Source organism: Arvicola amphibius, chromosome 9 (assembly GCF_903992535.2).
Source record: "Arvicola amphibius chromosome 9, mArvAmp1.2, whole genome shotgun sequence".
NCBI lineage: Eukaryota > Metazoa > Chordata > Mammalia > Rodentia > Cricetidae > Arvicola > Arvicola amphibius.
Window position 1 is genome coordinate 27,993,311 of NC_052055.2, and position 25,349 is coordinate 28,018,659.

The 25,349-nt window shown below is 46.6% G+C and overlaps 1 protein-coding gene across 2 annotated transcripts in view; it reads right to left on the reverse strand.

Annotated features, from left to right (window-relative positions):
• Zfat (zinc finger and AT-hook domain containing) overlaps positions 1-25,349 on the reverse strand; it is a 168,438-nt gene that overhangs the window by 93,037 nt on the left and 50,052 nt on the right. For both annotated transcript variants that reach the window (XM_038343985.1, XM_038343984.1), the window contains exons 4-5: positions 5,020-5,205; positions 2,276-2,426 (exon numbers count right to left, since the gene is read on the reverse strand). In XM_038343985.1, coding sequence (XP_038199913.1) covers positions 2,276-2,426; positions 5,020-5,205 — 337 coding nt within the window. The remainder of the gene's footprint in view (positions 1-2,275; positions 2,427-5,019; positions 5,206-25,349) is intronic.

A 25,349-nucleotide genomic window follows, 5' to 3' on the forward strand; every position in this document is an offset into this window, starting at 1 on the left:
AATTTCCACTCTCATCAACCCATTTACACATAAGAAAACTAAGCACCAGGGCTGGAGAGATGGCTCAGATTAAGAGCACTGGCTGCTCTTCCAGGGGTCCTGAGTTCAATTCCCAGCAACCACATGGTGACTCACAAGCATCTATAATGAGGTCTGGTGCCCTCTTCTGGCATACAGACATACATAAAAAATAAATCTTAGAAAGAAACAAAGATAGGGAGAGGGGAGAGGAGAGAAGAGGGGAGGGGAGAGGGAAGGGGAGGGGGAGGGGGGGGGAGGGAAGAGGGGAGGGGAGGGGAGGGGAGGGGAACTAAGCATATACCCAACATAAACAATTGCTTAGTGACTTGCATGCCCGTGGCCTCTGAAGCATGCTTGCCCTTCCTCAACCTCTTTGCTTCATGAAACCTCTGATGCACAGCAGCCCCTCAGCAGTGTGACTGTGCACTTGGAGAAGGTCTATCTAGGCTAGCCAAGAAGGATTGATGGCACACTAATAACCATGCAGTGCTATTAATTAGTATCATTAAACTGTGCCTACCACAGATATAAGGTCTGTATTGATGCGGCAGTTCATACAACTGTCTCTTTAAATTTAAAACACTTCAGTGGCCTACAGTCCATAAATACTAGAGAGTACAACTCACAAGATGAAATTAAAATATTCAAATTTGAGAGCTACTAGTACACCTGTATGCTAAGCCCAAGGCTTCTTTAAGAAAAGCAATTTGGATCTTTCCCAAATGACAAAGGCATCCAGAAGGTGATACATTTTATACAGAACACTGAAGAAAGAAGCCCTGAATTCATAACATTAATTAAATAAGCAAGTCTCAGCATTTCCTCATCTATTGAGAGACCTAAATAGTCTTAAGAGAATCTTTTGTTCTCTGTTTTTATATTATTATTAGACAAATATCTAGCAGATCTCTTGAGTGGTCTGCTTTTGGAGAAGATACTAAACCTGGGCCCGAAGCTGAACAGGCTCCATTTGACTTTAAGCATGAGCCATAAATGGCGGCTGTGAACTAGCGCACTGAGCTGGGATGGGCAGAGAACGCTTCTGGAATTATCTACCGCAAGCATTTCCTATTTGGAGAGGAAAGTACTGCTGAAGAATTTTCAAAGGTCAGACCCCCCTACTGCAGTATTCTACCTCTGGGAATCTACCTGGAAGAAAGAAGGGGACAGTCGAGTGCAGGAATGAACTCCTTCAATGCAATTTTCTTACAACAGTTCAGGACAGCAATATCCTTGAAGGCTCTCACACAGACAAATACTTAGTGCTTAGATCCTGCTTACATGTTTGTCCATTGGCATCAACAGGGCCATATTCAGCTAAGAAACATCTAGAAAGCAACAAACACCCCAAGCCCTGGGAGGAGGGGAGGTTTGGATGCCCATTAAAAGTTCTAAGTACTCATTCCTTGATGAAACAATTTTACTTGGAATAATTTATATTTCAGGCAGTCTTGAGAAGCATGGCAAAGAGGCTGTCCCAGAGTATAAATCAATGCACTACCATCACAGAAAAATGTGGGGAGTTGACCTGCCCATGGTAGCGCATGCCTGTAATCCTGACACACAGGAGACTGAGACAAAACGATGGGGTTCAGACCAGCCTGGGCTACATAAGTGGTGTCTTTTTATAAGGTGTTTAAATTACAATAGAAACATATAAGAAGAGAAATATTTTTAAGATGTACTAAAACTGAAATATTTTCAAGGTGTAGTAAATTTTTTAAATGTGAAAAATAATAGTGCATTTAGTATTTTGTATGACAAAAAACAAACATATATACACACATATACACACACATATATATTAGTATATCATGGAAAACTAACAAGCATATGCGGTGAACTAGCCATAGAAGGGAAATCTAGAAAGAACTATGGGTTGCAGGAGCTCTCACCATGAAGGTTGCTTCGGTTTTTACAGTGTGCCTATGACTACCACAGTTATGTACAAAACAGGCCATGTTTGTATCTCTTTTTACAGTTTAATGACACATTTGAATAGATAATATGCTGTGCCCTGTGAAGACAAGAGAATGCTCAGTCCCTAGGGTACATTGTTCAGCCTTGGTCTTGGAAGAAGCCCTCTACTAGGGCATAATCAAGAGGTAGATTCTTTAGCTAAGCTAATGAGTTAAGACCCTTTACTGATAAGGTCATGAACAGAATCCAGACCAGCAAATGTACAACTCTTTCCTGCTCTTTGTGAATGTTACTTACAACCTACCTCTGGTTAAGGCCCCCTGGGAGAACTCACCTGCTTGACTTCATGGGCTGTTCATATGGGGTCTGCTGAATGGCATATTCTTGGTACCCTCTCCGTGGCACCAGGTCTGCTGCTGTGGTCTCGGGAGGAGCTGCTCCTGTTTCAGGGGGCCCAGCCTCCACTGGAATAATCTTGGTAGCACCTGAGATTGATACACAGTGCACTGCTTACTGAGAGGTGCTAGCAATAGCACTGACCCTGCCCAGCAGAGTCAGTAGGTCCTGGGGGCATTTACTGGAGGACTTCCCTGCAATGCAACGCACTGGTTCTCTTATTCAAATAACACATTTAGAGTGTGTGTGTATGTGCGCATGTGTAGGTGAAGATACAGTTTTTCTAGTAATGTGCCCAAATGTCTTCCTGAAGTACAGTTTTACTTGATTTAATTATGAACAGGCAAATACACATGTCACTTGCAAGAATTTCTCCAAAGCCACAGCTGCTAAGTTTGAAGCAAATATGAAGTCACATCAATGCAGCCTCAGGTGGCAGAGCAGCCAACAAAAAGGGAATGTGAGCATCCCAAATGCCTCTGATTCTCTTCCCAGGAGCAGAAATTGAAAGTTCAAAGAGAAGAACCCCCAGGGTCACCTTTACTTTTTACTCGATGAGATAAACTGACCCAAGACCATTCAGAGCAGGTAGACTTGGGGGGGGTGGAGGTGTGAATGTATATGTGCATGAGTGTAGGTGTATGACCATGTAGGTATGAGTATGTGTGCGGGTGTGAGCGTATGTGCACATATGCATCTATAGTGAGAAAGTGATTGTGTGTCGGTGTGTATGTGTGTTTGCGCATAAGTCTGTGTGAGTGGGTATAAGTGTGTGAGAGTACATGCATATGTGTGAGGATGAGTAGGTATGAGAACGGGGGGAGTGTGTGGAAGTATATGGAAGTGTACATTAGTGTGTGTGCATGTGTGTGAGTATGAGTATGAATGGACGAGTTTGAATGTGAATGCACAGATGTGTGAATTTGAGCTGTGAGTGTGTAAGTGGAGTCAGGGTTGAGAGCAAGTGTGTCAAAGACTCTTCTCTACCATTTATTTCTAAAACACCAAAGGGAATTGATTATGATTTTACCCTCTTGGAGTCTCAAAATACTACCTACTATAAATTTTTAAGAAAAATTGTGGAAATTTTCTCTAGCAACCACTGAGAACAGGAAACTGTCCTCTGGGATTTTCCTTATTCACAATAATGTCTCTGAAGCAGAGTAGGGCAGATGGAGTGATTTTCCAGAAAGTTCAAGCAGCCTAATTTTATACGACATTTTCTCTCCTGAACACCTTACTTCTGTAGTCAAGTATAAAAGAGAAAATGTATTCAGAGTTTTGAATTTGAGTGGCTACTATCAGCACTAAAAATAGTAGCTTAAAGGGAGCAGCTGTTCTGAAAACCATGACAATGTCCTCATTGTTATCTGAGCTAATACCCCCAAAGCATGAAATATTTAAAACATTATGATAACCTGGAATCTATCACAAACTGTTGGATCTGGCTAGTTTTTATGTCAACGTTTATGATAGCTTGAAATCTATCAAACTGTTTGTGCAAGCTAGTTTTTATGTCAACTTTTATGATAGTTTGAAATCTATCACAAACCGTTTGTGCTGGCTAGTTTTTACATCAATTTGACACAAGCTGGGAACATCTGGGAAGAAGGAACCTCAATTAAGAAAATGCCTCCACCACACTGGCCTGTAAGCATGCTTTGGAGAACTTTCTTGACCAGTGACTGATGTGGGTGGGATAGCTCAATTCACTGTGAACAGTGCCAACACTGGGCAGGTTCGGGTAAGAAAGCAGACCCAGCTGGATATAGTGGTGTATGCCCTTAATTCCAGCAATCAAGAGGCAGAGGCAGAGGCAGGTGAATCTCTGAGTTTGAGGATAGCCTGGTCCTCAGAGTGAGTTCCAGGACAACCAAGGCTACATACAGAAACACTGTCTCAAAAAAACAAACAAAAAAGGAAAAAGGGAAGAAGGAAAGCAGGCCAAGCAAGCCATGAGTGTGCAAGCCAGTAAGCAGCACTGCTCCATGGTCACTGCTTGGGTTCCTGCCTCCAGGTTCCTGCCTGGAGTTCCTGCCTTGACTTCCCTCTGTAATGGAGTACCACCTGAGAGGGGCAAGCTAAAATAACCCTTTATTTCCCAAGTGCTTTTGTCCATGTGATTTTATCACAGAAAAAGAAACTTCAAGGCACTGTATTTGTCTAAAATAGTCTTTCCTACAAGTGACCTTTAAAAAAAGAAAATAAAGCATATCTGCTAGCTATGTTCATGGAAAAAGAGTAATAAATAGAAATGTCTAGTACTGAAAAATATTTGGTGAATACCATCAAAATGTGAAGGAGCCGGGCAGTGTCTGCATGGCCTGCAGAACCACTCTTGTCCTTGTGTGCACTGAGTAGGAAGCTCCCAGTAAGGAGGCAGTCACTGTAGTATGACAGGGACACCACCAGCTGAGGGGCTGGGGAAAGGCACAGAAGGACTGTTCTTGTACACCTGAGTGACAACAGACTTGGCCGAGGAGATAGGCATGACAGCCCCAGGGGATAATAAGGTCTGTGGTCACTCCATAAGCATAGGTGACTAAACAAAGTTCCACTAGGACACCTAACACATAGGCAATGCCCAGTTCTCCTTCCTCAGGCTTCCTCCGTGCCCTCCTTCCCCAAGGACAGCTGTGTTATAGGCTCTCACTGTATCATTTCCAGCCTATCATCAGTCACCTGGAATGGCTTCATGAGCAGTTAAGACCACGCTGATGATGGGTTTCTTGGCTCCAGAAAGCTGCCCTGCCTCCTTTCCTGAGATCTTCTGGACTTTCTCTGTTTTCTGAGCCCGAGGTCTTTTTGGAGCCTTTTCTCGATCATCTTCTTTGTACTTCTTTTCTAGCTCAGTGTCTGACTCGTTACCTAGGGAACAAATATCAAGAAGTATAAGCTACCCCTTCATGCCAGTTGAGGAGAAAATGACTCTCACCAGAGGTGATGGCAAAGGACATGCCTCCCCCTGCATCCTCATATCCAACTCCATTCCATCTCTCTCTCTCTTCCTGGCCCAAAATGCCAGGCAGGACATTGAGCTAGCTCATGGACCATTACTGGCACTTTATAAACTCAAAGCAAAGCATGTTCACTGTACCCAAGTCACAGCCAAGTATCAGGAATGCATTGCTAGACAAAGCAGCATAGACCCTGGGCTCATTTTCATGAAGCATCACTAATATCAGCACTGCAGATAAAATGACCTGCAATTCACAGTCCAAGAAAGTCCTTCTCTTAATCAACTTACACTTCCTAGGTACATGCCCTGTGCCAGGCATGGTGAACACAGGACAGGAACACACCAAGCCCTCAAGGGCCTCTAGTCCAGAACAGATGGAGACAACAGGTGTGCTCCAAAGCAGTCTCTGCTCTGATTTGCATGAACAAGAGTAAAGAACAGAATGGCAGAATCTACTGAGAGGTCAGAAAGGCTTTATGGAGATGTTAGCTATGGCTGAATGAAGACATGAGGGTTAATGAAGCATTGCATGGGAAATAGAGCACCAGTCAAGAGGAAAGAGCTACGTGGTCTAGGAAGGCTGTGCTCCAGTCTAACAAAGGATGACAAAGACAAGAGTTGAATACTTGGCTGAGCATCATGGTGTCCCCAACTTCATGAGAAAGAAGAAAGTGACCAAAACAGGTGTCAAGAGGAAGAAGTAAGTCCTAGAAGTCCATGACACTGTGGAAATTTCCAGTCTCCTTAGGTGAGGACATGGGGTCTAGTCAGCCTTCATTAGCTAAAATGTAGACTGTGCCTGGCCTGGCCCTGCTAGAGACTCCTAAAAGGTGAGGTGATTGTCACATCTTCTGAAGACTAAAAGAAAGATAGTAGGTCCAGGTTTTTACAGGACCTATTGTTTTTCAAAGCTGATTGCTATCTGGCCTTCCTTAAGACAATAGGGAAACCAAGCAAAACATTTAGGGCATCATGGGACCTGTTGGATCGCATTTGCATCTCTGGAAGGCAATGGTGAGCCACTAAAGCCATCTAATCCAAGAATAGCCGAGCCGGCTTAAAGCTTTACATGTATGCTATGCTGGGGAAAACGAAATGAATTGGCTCACAAACTATTCAAATGCATGCAAAACAAATGCATCAGTCACAGACATACAACAGCAGCCATGATAGCTCCATACTTGGCATTAGCCTAAGGAGTAAGAAGAGCCTCCAGATATCAGTGAAGAACAAAGGAGCAAACACCTGAACAGCAGCCCCAGGTGAGATTAAACAGGGAAGGAAGGGAGGGAGAGCTTTATTAGAATCACCATGTCTGAAATGATCCACCCAAGGACAGGGTCTTCAGGCTGTCTAGAGAGAACACTGGGAGTGATTCCACACACCCCTGAATAAGATATGAGAGTCGTGGATAGACAAGGGATGCAGCACAGTTGAGCAGACAGGCAGGTGCGAGGGTGGGCTTTGGAAAGTGTGGAGATTAAGGGGTTATCAGGGAGGTGAGACTAATCCAAGAAGCAATGAGGCAGAGGCAGGGCACACAGGGAGGCAGGCAGAAACCAGCCTTCAGCGCTTCCTACTTCTCAAGTCAGCTACAGTCAGTCCAAGACAATGCACCAGATAACCTAGAGACCGAATTCTTAGCAAGCCATGAGGGCTGAGGTGAAGCTAAGGAGACAGAATGACCAGACCAAGCATTCACATCATTGTGTCCCAGAAGCCAACACAGTGCTTGCCAGCTTCCTGGATCATCTCCAGACCTGAAGGAAACAGTCTTGGGTTAGTCTTACCAGATTGGTATTCGTATTAAACACATTAACATCAAACGAGAGAGAAAGATGATAGGTGGCATCATGGATCAGAATGGTATGCTGCCCTCCAAGGCCGAGTCAAACACCAACACTACACTAATACTGTGGGATCCCGAAAGCCACATGGTGGACACAGCACCTAGTCTCCAAGGATGCTGGCGGAGCCTACATGTTAGGAAGACTGCTATGTATCATGCATCCCAGCAATTTTTGCCTTGTTTTATTTTCTAGTGGCTATAACAAAAACATTTTCAAAGACCTACGAACTGTCTGAGTCACGGAAGTCTTTTTGTCACCTAGATATTGGTGATATGTGGACATAAATACTACAGCAGGATATTTCAGATGCCATAAAAAGGTAGAACAATATTTAATGGATTTTTTTTAGCTTGTAAAATGATGTCTTACTCTATAACAGAGTTCACCATGGGATACAATTCAATACGTGGGTGATATGCCAAGAATAGATATGTTGACATAAAAAGGGAACCTGAGAATTACCATAAGCTTAACCTGGTTAAAAACATAAAACCACAATAAGAAAACAAGGGCACACACTGTCAGCCAGGGTGAGAGATGAGGAGGTCCCACATGCTGCAGGGGACAAATGGGAGCAAACTCTGCTGTAGGCACCAGGTGAACACACTGCAGAAATGAGTGCAAGCAGCTGGTGGCTGGCAGGGAGTAAAGGTTTGGAATCCACATCCGATTAAGAAAGAATGGCCTAGGTAGAGAAGATACACTTCTCACCATAACTACTGCAGCCACTGGGGCTCCCTTCTGGCTGAGCTGTGGTCAAGCTGCTGGTGTGCATATCGGTTATCTTCCCTATCATTAGACAAAAGACCTGGCAGAAGCAGCCTAAGTGGGTCGAAGTCTGCTTTGGCTGATAGTTCAGAGGGAACGCTCCATCAGAGCAGAAAAGGAATGGTGACAGGGTAGTCCTGGTAAAGGGGAATGGGAGTGTGAGCTGGCTGGTCACATGGCTGTGGCAGTCAGAAAGCAGAGTTTTGATCAAGAGCTGTAACCATCAAAGGTCACCACCAACCAGTGTCTCACCTCTGCCAGTCATGCCTCCACCCCAAGGGTCTCACACCCTCAATTCCACCCTCTGTAGGAATGAGGAATACCACCTTTTCAGGAGCTGAGAATACACTTCAGCACCCCAAGAGTCTGAGTGCTAGAGCTATAGAACCTGGGCCATCAGGGGGCTGAGAGAAGACTGTCAGGGGTTCTTCCTTAATTAGCAAAATATTGCCCATAGACCTTCCCAGGTCACTCTGGAACTGAAGCAAGCACTAGCCACTGAGAAGCCAAGCAGAAGCTCATTTCAGTACGCTTATGCTCATAAAGGAAAAGACAGGTCACACAACAGTGTCACTGTGTCAGCCTGGACTACTGGCCCCAGACAGCTTGTTCTAGGGAGAGTTCTGTTCATATTTAAACTGGTTTTTAACTGGTGCTGTAAGATCTTTACACCGCCCTCCACCCTAGCTCCTGAGTGAACCATTCTACAGTCTAAATTTAATCACGTTATTCTCTGACTTAAACCCTTTAATGCCTTCCTCCTGTCTCCATTCAGAGAAAATACGACCATCTACATGAATTACCATAAACCATCTGTCACACTAGCCACTGAGGCCAAGGCCTTGACTCCCAAGCAATACCCTCACATGCATATCTTCTCCCCCCCGCCATGGCTCCAACAACATGGGCCACAGACTGACCAATCAACCATGTTGTCTTTAGTCCCTGGACCACTTCCACGAATCATCACTACAGTCTGAGGGTAGCTGCTCCCCAAAGACTCATGTGCTGAAGTCTTGGTCTTTGGTGCTGAGAAGTAGCAGGGTAGAAATCTGAGGGGTCAAGGGAACAGAGGAAAAAAGGGGCTGCCAAAGAGGAGGATGAAATAATGACACTTTGCAGAAAAATGAAAGAAGCTGGAGCACAGTATGATAAGTGAGATAAGCTAGACTCAGAAAGATAAATAGCACATATTTCATACGTATGTGAGTATGTGCATATAGATAAGTTTATATGTGTGTATGTATACATATATATATATACATATATATATATATATATGGATGGGTGGGTGAATGAATGGGTGGATGGATGGATGGATGGATGAATGGATTGATTGACTGATTGATTGATTGATTGAGGGAGAAAGGGAGAGAGAGGGAAACAGACAGATCATAGACAGACAGACAGACAGATAGATAGACTGAATGAAAATAGAAGGCACCATGGGGGACACAAGAGGTTTAAAGGAAGAACAGAGGAGAACATAAGAGAATATGGGAAAGAGAAAGATAGAGACAATATATTACATGTTTTCTCCCATCTCTCTTGTATGTAGAATAAATATATATATATATATATGAAAGTGAAAGGAAGATTATTTGAGGAAAGAAAGGGGACTAGGAAGAGGAAGGGAGATAAATATAACCAAGGTACAGTGTGCGTGTGTGAAAATGCCATAATGAAATTCACAAGCTTATATGCTGACCCACAAAACTAACTGGAAGAAAATCTAAAGGGCAGAGCAAGCGTGAATTATACACCCTTCAGTGCTCTTGGCTGGTCACCACTTTCTAGCAGACCCTGCAGCACAGCTACTACTCCCTCACCACATACAAATAGCTACACCCAACTTCAGCAGCCGGTGAGGCAGAGCCAGCACACGGTCACTCTGCACCACTGTCACGGGCTACTAGGGCTGGGGTCACGTGTCAGCATCCTGAGAATCCAACTCTTACATCTACAGTTGAGTCCAAGGCTAACCTCAGCTTGTTGATTTGGGGACTCTTTCCCTAGGCAGATATAAACAAACATCTACCTCCACCTTACAAGGACATTATCAACAGCAAACAAAGGCAGAATTCTACCAAAGTCCTACTTGAAGAACCAATTAGTTTGTGAGGGATCACATAGAGGGCAAAGAAGCTGTTTACAGGAATGTGAACATCACCAACCAAAGCAGCCTTACCACTGAAAACTCTCACTCACGCCTGCAGAGACGAGGATTGCGTAGACGGAGTTCCCCTTCGGCTAACCTTTCACACTCCGCAGACTCTAGCACATCTGACACCATGTGCAATTAGAGCAGAATTATGTACAAATGACCGGGAAGAATAGGCAGAAGTGGCTGGAACCTCAGGTAAGGATCCAATGACCCTCCCAATCCATTCCCGCTGGGAGGAAAAGTTAGATGTCAACAGGCCTGACTTCAGGGTCACTTGTGAGCGGTCAGAGCTGGTATGATGAAGGTAATGGCCACTATACTCGGAGAACCATCTTCTATGACACTTGTCCTGGTAGGTCCCACTAACCTAGCTCCAACCCCTGCTTCCTGGGATCACATCCAAATCACCTGCCAGCAAAAACAGCTACTTCCAAATGAAAACAAGCTAAGAGGCCCCCCAGAGCTACGCCAAAGGAGGACCCTTGAGTATCCTCAGTCTCCAGTTCTATATAGTCTCACAGGAGTCTCCAGTTCTATAAGGCCTCACAAGAAGCAGATCAACAGTCTGGAATAACCACTCTGCCTAAGAGCGTCTAGAGCCTTAATACTAGTCTTTCCCATAGTTTTGGACACAATGGGCCAGGCAGTACCCTGAGCATCTTGGGAAATGGTTCTCAGAGATGATCACCGCATATCCCTTGAGGGCACTAGAATTAATAGGCTCTGTAGAGACCTGTCAGCACACCTGCTCCAAGGCAAGTGCCTGGGGCGCTTAGAGAGTAGTAAAGAATTCAGGATGAGACAAAAGGAGGGCATGAGGGCTGGCATGGAGAACTGAATATTACCAGGCATGCAGCCCAAAGTGTATAGGAATGCCCAGATCTCTACCACATGCCAAGTGCCAGCTCCTTGCCCCTAGCTCAGCTGTGTGGATATCTAGTCACAGTCCCCCTACTTAGAACTATTTGAGAAAAGCCAACAGGGATAGGAAGAAGGAAAAGACATTTCTATAACAGGGTTGGTTGTTTGTTTATTCATTTATTTGTTTGTTTGGGAAGCTTTCTGCTCTCTCCATTTGGACAATATAATCATTTTTCTATTTGTTGTGGCTAGAATATAAGACCAGTTTGAACAATTGTTCTCCAGCAGGTGGCGCTGTTTGGGAGAGGCTATGGAAGCATCAGGCCAGGAGCCTAACTAGCAGAAGTAGATCTCTATGCACAGGCCCTAAAGATGACATGGGCTTTTGACTCCAGTCTGAGCTCTCTGCTTCCTGATTCACACACCCAGCACTCCTGAGAGAAATCATGCCTCTCCTGCCATGATGTACTGTATGCTCTGAAATACTGCGCCAAAATAAACCTCTCTTCCTTAAGCTGCTTCTGGCAGCAATGAAAAAAATAGCCAATACATCTCTTGACCTGGTTGTTCATGAATTTCCCAGCACCTCACTTCACCCATCTCTGTGATTTTCAAAGTTGCCTTCTCCCCACTGAAACACCACCTAGACCTAAGGCTGGCAATCATGCTACAGTTGCTTCTTTGAGCGCCTAGCATTTCCCGCCTCCAGCTTCCAGGCTTCCCGGCCTTTCACTGGGGTGTTTTAAATAGTCTCTTGCGTCCTCTGAGTTATTGACTTTGCAAACTTCTACTTTCTCCCCCAGCTACTACCTATATTCTCTGTAACTTCCGTTTCATTGGAAAATTCAGTAGCTCTGTAACAGAGCTACTTCTTTGGCTCTCCCTCTTGCACATGGTTGTTGGATTTAGTCCTACTGTGTGCACACTGCCAGTGGGCCAGCATGCATAGTTAACGGTCTGCTAACAGTGGATAAAAGTCAATAGGCAAATACCACACTGTGTCTCCACCACAATGTGTCTCCAGTCAGGATCGTACATGGCAGGGGAAGACTGACAATGGATGTGAGCACAAGAAACAAGTCGGTCAGCAGAGGAGGTCACCATCCACCTGAGGCAGCTAAGGGCAGGCCTTGGCAGGCCATGGAAGTGAGCATTTCTAAGTGAGGGCTGTGCTCTGGGTTCTGATGTAGCAAACATATCTCACACCTACATCCCTACGACCAGCAGGTCAGAAGAGCTGCGGAGACTAAACCTGTCACTGGCTCAACCCTTTCTCTCCTGTCTCCCTGGTCAAACAGGAGCTCGGGGATGTTGGCAGGCTTCAGCCCACTCCACAGGGCAACTTCCACAGTGCCCAATACTCAACAAAGTGGAGAGAGATAGAAAAGACTGACAATCTCAGATGAGGAAAGTCATCCATTTCTTAAGCAAATAACCAGGAAGGTCCTGCAGGTGTCTAGTGCTACATAGGGTACTAGGGACCCAGAAAAGGGCCAGGTCTGTCACCTATCCTCTGGCAGTTCAGAATCAGCAATGGGTGACAATGACTAAACTCCAGTGGTGCAGTACGCTGTAGCTGCCACGATCCCTGTCCCCTCTGCCCTTGAGGGCCACTCCCAATCCCTTAGAGATAAGGAAACCAAGGTGCAGGGAGAGGGAGAAATGACTTAGCTCAGACTCTCCCTGCTCTGTCAGAGCAGCATCACCTGTAAGTTTGTCCAACTGCAAAGCAGGCTTGTCCCACGGTCCTCTTCTGCCGCTGAAACTATGCAAAGCGGACAGTTAGACTAAGTCACGGAAAGGGGTCAACTGCATGGGGAGTTCCAGGACGAATAGCCAAGCCTATACAATAAAGAGCTAACAGAGTACGTCCCAGAGACAACAGAGGGGCCTAGCTGATCAACTGGAACAGTTGTTCTCAACCTTCCAATGCCGCAGCCCTTTAATACAGTTCCTCACGTTGTGCTGACCTCCAAGCATAAAATTATTTTGTTTCTACTTCATAACTGTAATTCTGCTACTGTTGTGAACTGTAATGTAAATATTTGATATGTAACCCCAAAGGGGGTCGCGACCCACGGGTTGAGAATCCCTGCACTGGAAGGTGACTGCCACAACCATCACTGCTGTATCTGGGAAGCTGGCGGCTAACGGACAGTTCATATACTGCAGCTGCTAAGCAGCCCCTCCCTGGCCTGGCTCACTCAGACAGGCCCAGGCCATCAGTGCTTAAGGCTAATTTGGCCAGAATAAAGACTGGTATTTGCTCTCTGTGCCTTCAGCGTAGTCTCCACAAACAGCAAGAGACTATTTGTTCCTAATCACTTTATGCAGATGAGCAGCCCCACTCGAGCCTGGGCAAAAGCCTGCCATGTTCTCAATTGCACAGCTGGCTCTGAGTGCAACAGATGCAGGGCCAGGGCCAGGCATTTGCAATACCATTAAGATTGTCTAGGGCATGCCCAAGTCTTCTAGCTGGGCAGCCATGTTCTTTGCTATAAAGAGGCAATTCTCTGTTCAGCAGACAAGTGTTTATCTCCCCAGCACAGAGGAAGAGTGTGGATACTTAGCAATAAAGACATTGCTAAAGTTGCCCCCTCAGAGATGGCGGGACACAGGGCAGAGTGAGGGACTCCCCAGCTGAAATCCAAGCTCCCTAGCTAGTCCCAACAAGAAAGCTGGGACACCTACTCTTGTTGAAGAGAATGACTGATTGATCCCCTTCTCCCTTAGTACAGGAGAAGTGTCTGATGAAAAATGACTGAATAACTGGCAGGCTGGTGTTTGTCTCTTTGTTTTATGGGTACAGGGTTTCTTTTCCTGTGAACCACATACATGCAATGCCTGCAAAGGCAGAAGGTGGTGGATGTCCCAGGACAAGAGTTACAGATGATTGTGAGCTGCCATGTGGGTGCTGGGGAAAGGATCCAGGTCCTCTAGAAAACAACTACTGCTCTTAACTTCTAAGCAATCACTCCAGTCCCAAGCTGATGTCTTTTAAGAAACACAACTAAGTTCTAAAAGTAAAAACAGCAAAGGTAGATGGGACGTGGCATGCCAATCAAACTCCAGGTCTTCCCAATGCTCTCTGCAGATGCGTGGACGGTTACACAATGCTGTTTGAAGCTAGAGTGCTTCCAAAGGTCAATTCCGAAAAGCTTCGTCTGCCGCCTGTGGCATGGTGAACATGGAGGAACCTCTAACGGGAGAGAGCAGTCTGGTGAAAAGTCAGGTCAGGGCCATGAGCCCCAGTCCATTCTGAGACTCTTTGCTTTCCCAAACCACTTGAGAGTTAAGTAGTTTTGCTCTACCAAATGTTCCTCCTTCCAACCCACCCCATGAGGTCTTATCATAGGTCCAAAAAGAGCAGAGTCAAATGACTACAGATTAAAACTCTGTGACCCAAAGTAAACTTTTCCTCTTTATAACCAGTTATCACAAGTGACAGAAAATCAGTTATCATTGTGACAGGAAAAAAAACATTAGCATATATAGTTAATACTAAGGGATTATTTTCAAACTGTATTAAATGTTTAAAATGACTTTTCAGCAGGTTCTAGAGAAAATTATCATCGATAGCTGAGACATAACTGAGATACTTAAGATTTAGGGCAAACCAGGGGATATTAAACCCCTACAACCTTTTCTTGGTCCCAACCGATGAGCTGTGGCAGCAGGAAGGAGCAGAAGGCAGTATGAACCCCATCAGCAGCTGTGGGGTTCACAAAAAAACACCTAGCAATGGCCTATGCCACCTGGTCCTTTTCCTACACTCAGTATCATGGGAGAGAAAGAAAGCACACTGTTGTGCTGATGCCTCGGTCCCTGAAGGCAGAGCTCGGTCAAGAGCCATGACCAGGACTTAACTCTATTCCTACACAAAGCATGTGTCTTCTTAAGTCGATTGCTTCATATATCTTTTTCCCTTCCAAGGCTTTTATAAAGCCATGGTTTCAAAGAACTAGGTCCTTAGTCAAAGTCCCCTTGTCCATCAAATGTCATACTTCAGCGTTGTATGACTCCAGCTATGTCTACCAGCACACTGGGATGGTGACTTTGGAACACTTTTTAGTAGGAGGACCTTTTCAAGTGACCCCCTCAGGCAATTTTGGTGTCATCAATCAATTCAGACATGCCAGCTAAAGTAGACGTGGTGGGTGGGGTTCCAATATCACCCTCTCACTGCTTCAGACATCCGTCCTTGGTCTCCGTAACCCCATCCTCTGAGCGCTTCTGAAAAGCCCTGGTAATGCTGTCAAAACTGCTGGATTAGGATGTGCTGGGTACTTGGCTAAATGTCACTGGATATAAAAGTCAGCTTTGAGAAGGCATGGCAGCAATCGCCAGATACGATGTCAAGGGCATCACAGATGAGATCCTGCTCTGTCTTTCCCCTGGAGACATTTAGAACTCTCTAAACCTACGAGCGGCATCTGCAGGACAGCCACTGTGAGACTCACGAGAGAACATTGGCAGCGCCCTCTCACACAGTGAAGCATGAACACGTGAGAGGCTCTCGGGAATTTCTGCCACATTACAGCTCAGGTCTGGGCTGAAACTCAGTCACCCACACACACACCTTGTCTGAAAATTCTAGAAATAATTCAGAATTTGAAGCCACTTTTATTGCAATATTATCAGTTTATTAGGTGATTGTTATAATCTTTCTGTGTCAGATTTCTTTTTTATTTTTTTTTTTTTTTTTTTTTTTTGGCTTTTCGAGACAGGGTTTCCCTGTAGTTTCTAGAGCCTGTCCTGGAACTAGCTCTTGTAGACCAGGCTGGCCTCGAACTCAGAGATCCGCCTGCCTCTGCCTCCCAAGTGCTGGGATTAAAGGCGTACGCCACCACCGCCCAGCCAGATTTCTTTTTTTAAAAAAAAAAAATTATTTTACAACGCAACCACAGCCTCTTCTCCATCCTCTCCTCCTGCTTCCTCCTCCCGTTCGCCCCTCCCCAATCTACCCCTCCTCCTTAATAGCTTAGAAAGGGGCAGGCCTCCCATGGGCTCCAGCAAAGAAGCTGGGCAAGGCAATCCAGCATGAAGAATAGGTTCCCAAGAGCCAGTCAGCACACAGGGGACTGCCCCCATTCCCACTGCCAAAAGCCCCACATATACACCAACCTAGACAAACTGTCACATATATGCAGAGGTCTAAGTCAGTCCCATGAAGGCTCCCTGATTGTTGATTCAGATTCTGTGAGTTCTCATGAGCCAGGCTACTGGTTTCTGTGGGTTTTCCTGCCATGTTCCTAACCACCCCCCCACACACACCACTGTTTCCACAATACCTCCTCCCTCTCTTCAGCAGGATTCCCCAAGCGCAGCCCAATGTTTGGCAGTGGGTCTCCTGTGTCATATTTCTAAATCAACCCTTATCAGAGCTATATATGTTCAGGGAAAAAAATCATCATAACTGTGATCAGTATAGAACAACAGCGTGGGCCAAACAGCATCATGAAAGGAAGGTTTCAGGAATCATCTGAGGGCCTTGCAAGGTATCCCACTCAGGTAATGACAGACAGGCCTTAATTTGCTTTGTGTTAGTGAAAGCTGTGACCCCTATGGGTCAGCTCTGGGAGTGGGGTCTGGGTAGAGATTGGGTTGTACCTGCCTCATCCTGCTACCAAGCCTTGTGTATTCCCAAGTTTCTGACAACTGTAACATTTAATTTCTTGACATCTGTGCAAAGTCGCTCTTCAACCCTAGGAAATTAACATAATTCTCTATATTTCATTTCCAAAGGAAATGAAAGCATTTAAAAAAGAGATGACGCTGCACAGGAGAAAGCAAACCTTAGAAAGGGAAGCAGATGTTCACGGATGGCGCACACACTGTGCTAGAGGTGCCTTCCCCGGCACCAGGGCCTAACACCCTGCATGCAGAATACCTGAGGCAGCCATTGCAAAGAAGCAAAGCCTGACATGTTCTTTTAGGAGCAGATAAGAAGAAGGGACCCAGGTTCCCTGGGATCTATAACAGTCCCACTGGCCTCTCGGGTCACCCTCCATTGTTCTTCACCCAGTTACCATCCCCAGGGTTGACCCACAGGGGCCACACAGTAGACACCAGGGTCCTCTGTTTTCAAACTGGGTCCGGACACTGGAGGCACCGAAAGAACATAAAAGACAAAAAGGAGAGCAGGGTAAACATTTATTCCCAGACTCCCCGGCTGCCAACTGATCACTGAGTAACTTCATCTCCACCCCAACAGTAACAGGACCCCACCTTAGGACAACTGACTCTAGGATGGAAGTCCCACTGAGGACATAAAACTCAGCATGCAAACAGTACCAACTGCCAAAATGAACACAAAGACCTAACCCATCGAAGTCCACAGTTTGGGGATAATTTCTAAATGGGCTAACCTTGCTTTTTGTCTTCTGTAGTTCTGTTTCTGGCTGACTGTTCTTGTTAACTTAAGTATGTCAACCCAGAACACGGCTCTTGAGCTTAAAAAGCTCATGCTAAAAAAGGTTCGGGGTTACACAGGGAACTGGAACACCCGGTGTACTTACTGACCAGCCTAATAAAGACTTTCTATTGGTTTAAACCTGTGTCCGAGAAGTTTCCTCTGGTGGGTACCTCACAGCATAATCCCACAGAGTCCTGAGATCTCTCAACCCTAGCCCTTTACCTATTTGGGTAGCATGACCTCAGTGTCTCCTCTTTCCCAGCCACATCTCCTGGAGCCTCACTGCTCACCCGCACACTTCTCCATAAAGACAAGCTTTTCTACTACATGCCTCTGGTGATCCCAGGTCCTTAAGATCTGGACCATCATTTCACACGCTGAGCTGCTAAGGACACCGAAGTTGAAGTCCTGTACCAGCATGCTGGCTCCATCCTCTTACACATTTTCAGTCCCTCAAACTTGATCCTCAACCAAAATTAACTCATCCTTTCTATCAAACCTGCTTATCATCCCAGGCATCTGAGATTGGCAGGGACAATGATCCTGTCAGCTCAAGCTTCTAGGCCAAGAACAACACAGCCTCCCATCAGCTTCCCTCAGCATCTCTAAAACAGGTCCCTTCTATCAGTCACCACTGCTGAATCAGACACCTCAGGGTCGTACATGAAATCCCTGCAATTCTGGTGTGGCTGCTAGCTCCTCCGTAACTGAATTTTCAACGTGCCCCTCTCCCATGCTCCCCACACCTCGTCAAGTCTCCAAGTATTACTTCTGCCTTCACACTTCAGAACCAGATCCTCAGCTGCTGGGTAGCTCCACACCACCCTTCCAGGCCTCCTGCCTTGCCCCGCCCACCACTGGTTGGACATGCCTGAAGCATTCCTGACTTCTCTGTCTGTCCAATTCTCTGAGAAGTTTATGGAAAGGGCCTCTCTTTAGAGAACACATGTAGTCATCAACTACCAGAGACACAGCAAGCACTTGATGACTCTAGGTGACAACAGGGGCTCAAAAACTCCCATTCCACGTAGCCCCTGACCAGTAAGCACGTATATACACACGTTCACTTTCAGCTCTGGTGAGTGTGCCCACCCTTGCACAAGGGAAGCTGTGATAGCTCCTCTTCATTCTCCTCATTGCTTACTTAGCTGAATCACATAGGAAACTCTCTCTCCCTCCCTCCCTCCTTCCCCCCCCCCCCCCCTCTCTCTCTCTCTCTCTCTCTCTCTCTCTCTCTCTCTCTCGTTTCCAAAGAGGATTAGTTAAAGACCCTGAATGTGGTCCCTTCTGTCTCACTGACTTGGGAGCTGGACTGAATGAAAAGAGAAAAAGAAGAGGGGGAGAGAGAGAGGCAGAGAGAAATGAGCAGCAGCCCTGCTCACTCAGCATCCTGATATCCCAGATGTGAACCACGGACTGCACCCTTTCAAACCGAAGGCAAAAGACAATCTCTCCTACCTTGAGCTGCTCTCCGTAAAGTACTCTGTCGCAACAATGAGCTAACTAATACAGAACGCTAGCTGCAACACCCCTTATGAATGCTCCTATTGCATCGATGTCTTCCAGTTCTTTGCTCACCACCCCTCCTCTGCCACTATGATCCTTGTTCCCAACTCTTCATATACAAAGGGAAGGATCTGCACCCACATTTTCCATCCTTGACCTGCCCACAGAAAGTCACATGTCTCCGGACCAGCACATCACAGTTTGTAGACATTAGTTTGTGTGCATTCCTGCATAATTAGCACTGCAGTAGTATTCTAAAGTACCTATTCTAAATTGCCCCAGAGCTAATTAAATCTCATGATGCCCTAGAGAGTCAAATATTATCAGTCACATTAATGAAAGGCCTGGAACAGTTGTCAGAACAGCAGACTGATAAGGGATTATATTCTGGGACTCTGCCACCAATTTGTTCCACCCTGCTAATACAGCAGTTTAGGAAGCTTTGTGGGCCTCACAATCATTCTCGCTAACCTGCTGAATATGCATCATTCTTTCCTCCTCCCTCGGGCCTCCTCGCACCTCCTGTCTCTCCTGTGATGAGGGCAAGACGCGTGAGCCCTGCTTCCAGCAGCTTCCACCGAGAGATGTCTTCAATGAACGTGAGTCCAGGAAGGGCAGAAGACTCCGTGCTGTATGCCCCTTCCTCACATTATATCCTCCCTGAGTGGACCACCCAGACTTCCCCTCGGGGTATCTGTGACCTGCTTCACCTAGAGGCTTGGCATACACACCAGCAAGCAGCCATTGCTGATCGACCTGTTTCACTTTCTCCCCTACAGTCACAGCATGCTAGAGATGGCAGGTACTCATGGCCCACAACTGCTCCTCCAGGAAACCTCGGAGATCTCCCATCAGAGGTATGGTCCTGTCCTCCACATGTGCTTCACCCTCCTTGGTATTGTACGTGTCTACATCCCTGTTCTGCTCTCCGACACTCAGCCGCTCAAAGAATTGAATCAGTCTAACTCAAGTTTGGTCCCCCAAATCTGCCTTGGCACCCAACAGCAGCATAAGCTCAGGGTAACCAGAAGTGAGAATGTGTGCGGTGAGAGCCTTAGTGAGCAAAACCGACTTCCTCAACATCGTGGAAGCACCAGGCCCAGGCAATCTGCTAAAGGGCTTCCAGCCCTGGGCCATCTATTCCAGGACCACTCAGCTCTAAGAGGTTGCTATAGGGAAGTCCTTCAGACCAGGGCTGCAATGCACAGCGGCTGCTTGAGTCAGGTCCAGAGGAAACTCATTCCCCCAAATTCTGGAGCCTGTTCCCCTCTCCCAGAGGAGCCACCTCATCATCTCTGTCAGAAGGGACAAACGACTTTTTGTGGTGCCTCTCAGTCTGTGAAGTGCATGCTGGCCCTCAGGTTCACGCGGTATCACCACTACCTGTGGTTCTCCTCAGCTCTTCTCACCACACCCCTACCCTAAAATATCTAGCTCATTGGCTTCTCTTCCCCAGCTCCTCATCATTTCGGCCATGCTTGCTCTCTCTTTTGTCTTCCTCTCCCAGTCCCCTCTCTCATACCCCTTTCTCTTGGTAATCTCTTTCTCTTTCTCTCTTGCTCTCCACCCTCCTCTCTCCTCTCATGGCCTAGTCCAGTCTGCTGGCCATGTCCAGTTTACGACTTTCTCTCCCTGCTCTGGACTCTCACAGATGACTCTGGCTATAGTCTTCCTCCTATCTACACTACAAACTTTCCCCTCAGCCAGACTTTAGAGCGGTCATGTCTTCAATTCACACACTTGCACCTCTGCTCAGAAAGCCCGCTGACAGGAGGAACTGCACTACACCACCCCACTCCTGGCCTGTGAGGGAACAGGCCGCCCCCTGCAATCCAGGCAGCAGCATGGTCACTGAGCTGCTCCTGCTGCCTCCAGCATGGTCCAGCAGGTCTCTACTACACAGTCCTCAGAGCTCCCAGTCTTTGGCTGGCTCTGAGATACTGGCAAAGTCTTCCTTACAAAAGCGTTAGCACAAACTCTTCTGAGGCAAGATTCAGTGAGTGTCCCAGATCCCTGAGCAGGTGCTCAAGCGGCATCTGCTCCCTAAAGGGCCACAGGACACCAGCAAGAGACAGACAAGGTGGAGTGCAGCAACAGACAAGGTGGGGTGCAGCGCCAGTCCTGTTTCTCCCTAGCCCTCACATCCACTGTCAGGCTAAAATATCAACAGGACTACAGATGTTAACTCATGGAATCCTGGGACAGGCAGGGTGTAGAATCAAGAAAGTCAGCAATGCAGGAGGCTGCTTCCCAGAGGCTGTGATCCTCATAGCAAGAGCTGGCTCTTGGGCCTCTCAAAGACTCGTCTTCCCTTCCACATGCACTCTTCACTTAGCCTTAGCAAATTCCCCTAGCCTAGCAGACCCTCCATTTCTTAACCTGAGGAAGAAGACACTTGCCTTGGCACCCAGTGGTACAAGGAAGTGACACATAGTGTCCTGCACAGCAGCTGGCTCAGGTGGACTCTAAGAAGGCAGCAATACTGCAGAACCAGCTGATAGTTTTCTGGAGTTGTTCTCAAGTGTGGGAAGCTCAGGCCTCCGTCGTCACCTCTGAAAGGTTCAGAAGTATGTAAATGGAAGCCTTCCCAGTGTGATCTTCTAAGCCCGTGTCTAACCCCCTAACGTTCCCCATTGCTCGCTCTAGGTGTCCAATTCCCTCTTTCCCCAAGCAATACAGAAGATGAATGTGAACTTTGTACAGAGCATCAGAAGCCTCTGAATAATAAGCACACACCTGTGTGCCCACACCCCTCACCAGCACTGCCTATGCTACAGACACCATACTCCTCAGGAAGACACGAGGAGGACAAAATACCTGGCTAAGGGTGCTGAAAGGACTTTGCGGGAGGCGAACACTGAAATAATCTAGGAGACAGCTATTAGCAAGAAAAGCAAAGAGGTAGTGAGTGGCCTGAGACAAGCAGCCCAGTCTCAGAACATGGGACAGGCCAGGCTAAGCAACAGCCTAGACAGTGGAACATAGATGGGAAAAGCTTCATCAAGAAGCAGGTCCTCAGTGTTCTTTCTGCGTTGTCAGGAAAGACATGGTCTTAGATCCAAAAGGACAACCAGAAAGACAGTGAGTGGTTCAAAGTCAATGTGAACTCTACATGGAGATGACAAAAGACCACCGGGTTAAAAGGGAAGGTCAAAGGTCAAGACTCCAGAAGTTGCTGGAAGGCCAGGTCAGCAGAGCCAAGAGACTGGAAGATGTGGAGGTGAGTGAAGGAAGAGAAGAGGCTATGGTGAGTCTGGAGTGTCTCCCGGTGAGGAGTGGTAACTCTGGAAGCCTGGGCTAGAAAGGAGCAGCTGATCCATGAGACACGAAAAAGCTGGGGCAAAGAACAAGAGAACGGCAGCATCTGGGGTCATTTGGAAGCAGGTACTGAGCAGCAGCCATCAGCATCATGAACTGAGCCTTGCACAAGTTCCAAGCAACACTGGGAAGGCTGCACAAGAGTAGAGAGAAGGAAGGGGCTTCAGGGAAGCCCAGGCTGACCACAGCAAAGAGGATGCTGGGGCTGAGTGTAGAAGAACCAACACAGCCCTGTGATTTAGAGATAACCAGGAACTGGATGGTATAGGACAGGCAGGTGTCCTAAAGAGAAACCTCACTGCTGTGTCTGTGCCCCACTGGTTTGGGATCTGCGAGTGTCCAAGACAACTGAAGAATGAGCAGTTATTCAGAGTGGGAAGGAAAGGGGAGCCCCTCACATAGGAGAACAGATGGTGGCTACAGAACACTCTGGGTGTCCCACACAGCAGCAGTTTCTGCCCTAGGGGACTGGTGGATTCCCTCAAAGGGTAAACACTGAGCACCTGCTGCGTGCCCAGCACTGCTGTAAACACTACAGAGCTGCTGAGAAATGGCATGCCCACAGAGCAAGTAAGCTGCAAGGTCTATTTATGGCTAACTCATCAGGATACTGATGAAGAAAAGGAAGGTGAAAATCTTCGTTTAGTCCCCAGGGATGCAGGCCCCTGCGGAATGGAATTCCACCTTCTAAGCCATAGGTTTATGGCCAACAAGCTCAGAAACTGGCCAAGTTGCACAGAGAGGAGAGAAGCCGGGAGCTTCTGGGAGGCCTAGGTGGAGCATAAGAAAGAGATACTGGGGCTAAGCCCTGGGATTTAGAAATGAGCAGGAGCTGACTGGTATAGAAGAAGGGTGTCCCACAGAAGAGACCTCAATGTTATGTCAGTGCCCCACTGATTAGGGGCTGCTAGCATTTTATAACAGCTGAAGGATGAATGGTTATTCAGAGTAAAAAGCAAAAAGGGGCACCCCGAAAACAGAGGATGCCATGCATGAGAGAAGGTGAGAGAGAACAGGAAGTCTTCATTACGTATTCCTGGGGGTAACGTGGAGGATGGGGAAGTATAGCAGCCAGGCCTTACTAACCTGGCAGGTAATACAGAGAGAACAGTGATGGGTGTGCTTGGGGGAGGGGCTATCTTCAGGGTAGGGACTAAGTTGCTTCATGTTCTAAAAAGACACAGTTCATTTAGGGGGAGCAACTATGGCTAGAGGGGATATTGACAGTGGGAAGGGACACACTTGGAGACACCTGAACAACCCAATTCAAACTCTGGAAAATAAATGAAACTCCACTTTCCCCTTATGACCTTTCAACAGTTTTTGTGTGTTTTATAATGCCTGTAACATTGCTACAGCAGTCTATACAGCTGAGGCCAGTGGGCTTGACTAATAACCACGTCATGAGATAGGCTGCTTGCCTAAGTTTTTTTCCTGTGAAATTGAAACAAAAACAGTAAACACCCAAGAGCTTCTATGAAGAAGAAATGAACCAATATTTGTAGGGCACTAAGCGTAATAGCTGGACCATAGTAGGGACTCCACAAATGCTTATTAACTTTAAAATTACAACCTATTGGTAAACAAGTTGTAACTTACCATAAATGTATCCTCAACATGTCTGCCAGCCACTGGTGTGTGCAAAGTGTGGAGGGGATGGGAGGGCAGACCTGAGCTCTTACCAGACGCTGTAGAGATAATGATGGGGCCCAATCCACAAGGAGGCATGGTCTAAAAAAGCATTCAGTGGGATCAGTCAGTCTTCATGGATAGTGACAAGAAGTGGCAGGTGAGGAAGGCTTGAGACTGAGACATCAGGATGATGGGGACACATACCAAGATAGAAGCCCAGAGAAATTCCACCAGAAGTTAGATGAGAGATTCTCATTACATACTGCAGAGCTCCAGTTGCCTGTACAACAGCCAAACTGAAGCAGGGCCGAGCAGGAGAGTGATAGGAAGCCACCCACAGATAAAGATGAACTGTGCACATGAGTAGAAGCACTGTGTGTGTTTTTAGTAATGTTTAGCAAATATTTCCTGTCCTCTTTCACACTGGGATCATAGCTGGATTACAGGCAATTTAAGATTAGGGAAGGCCATGTGATCCTTCCAGGCTGATAAACTGTATGGGCAGAAATGACACTCCTGGGCCACGGTAAAATAAACTCTCAGGGCTCTCTTCTCCTCTAGTACAATGATAGTTCAAGTTCAAGATGGTGGCTGCTAACTCTGGCTGGATCCACCAACCAGAAAGCAGTTGGTGACATCAGGCCTCCCGCCATCTGAGAAGCTCTGCTCAAGAGGTGTGGACTGAACCAAGCCTATGGTCAGAATCTGGCATAGGTCTGTGATGGGGGAAGAGGAAGGGATTGGAGCAGACTGGGCAGAAACAGTGGGCAGGCAGGAAAGAAGCTGGATCGCAGGGAAGATGAACTGTGCTGGCCCATAGCTGTTATGTCACAGATTTGCTCTCAGATTGAATCGTTCCATCCTCCAGAGATGCTCCTTAGATCAAAAAACAAACAACTCAAAATAGACTGAGGAAGTCCCTGAAATTGACCAGATTCAATAGGCGTCCACCCTTTCCAAGAATAAACAATAAAGACTGGTAAAGAGTCACTCTTGGACAAGTCAAGCTACAAAGAATCTCACACAAGCCCATTTGCCAGTGGTTCTCAACCTTCTTATTGCTGAGACTCTTTCATACAGTTCCTCATGTTGTGGTGACCCCCCCCAAACATAAAGTTATTTTTGTTGCTACTTCATAACTGCAATTTTGCTACTGTTACAAATCTCAATGTCTTGGGGGACCCCTGTGAAAGTGTCACTGGACCCTCAAAGGGGTCGAGACCCACTACAATGTGCTGAAGAGGACATTGGAAGAGGTTTAGACCAACTGAACCACCTAGAAAGGACACTCTTCAACTTGTTGAGCTGCCTGCAGGCTGTGAAGTGAGCTGGAGATTCTCTACTTTTATGAGATGGGCTTTGGTGATGTGTCTTTGAGTCATTTTTTTAATCCTGTGAGTAAACCCACAGATTCACCTAGTAGGACTTGGTTGGTATCCATCACTCTGGTCTGTCATGGGCTCCATATCTAGGGTGAGTAGGGATGTGTGTGTGTGTGTGTGTGTGTGTGTGTGTGTGTGTGTGTGTTGTGTCTCCTTA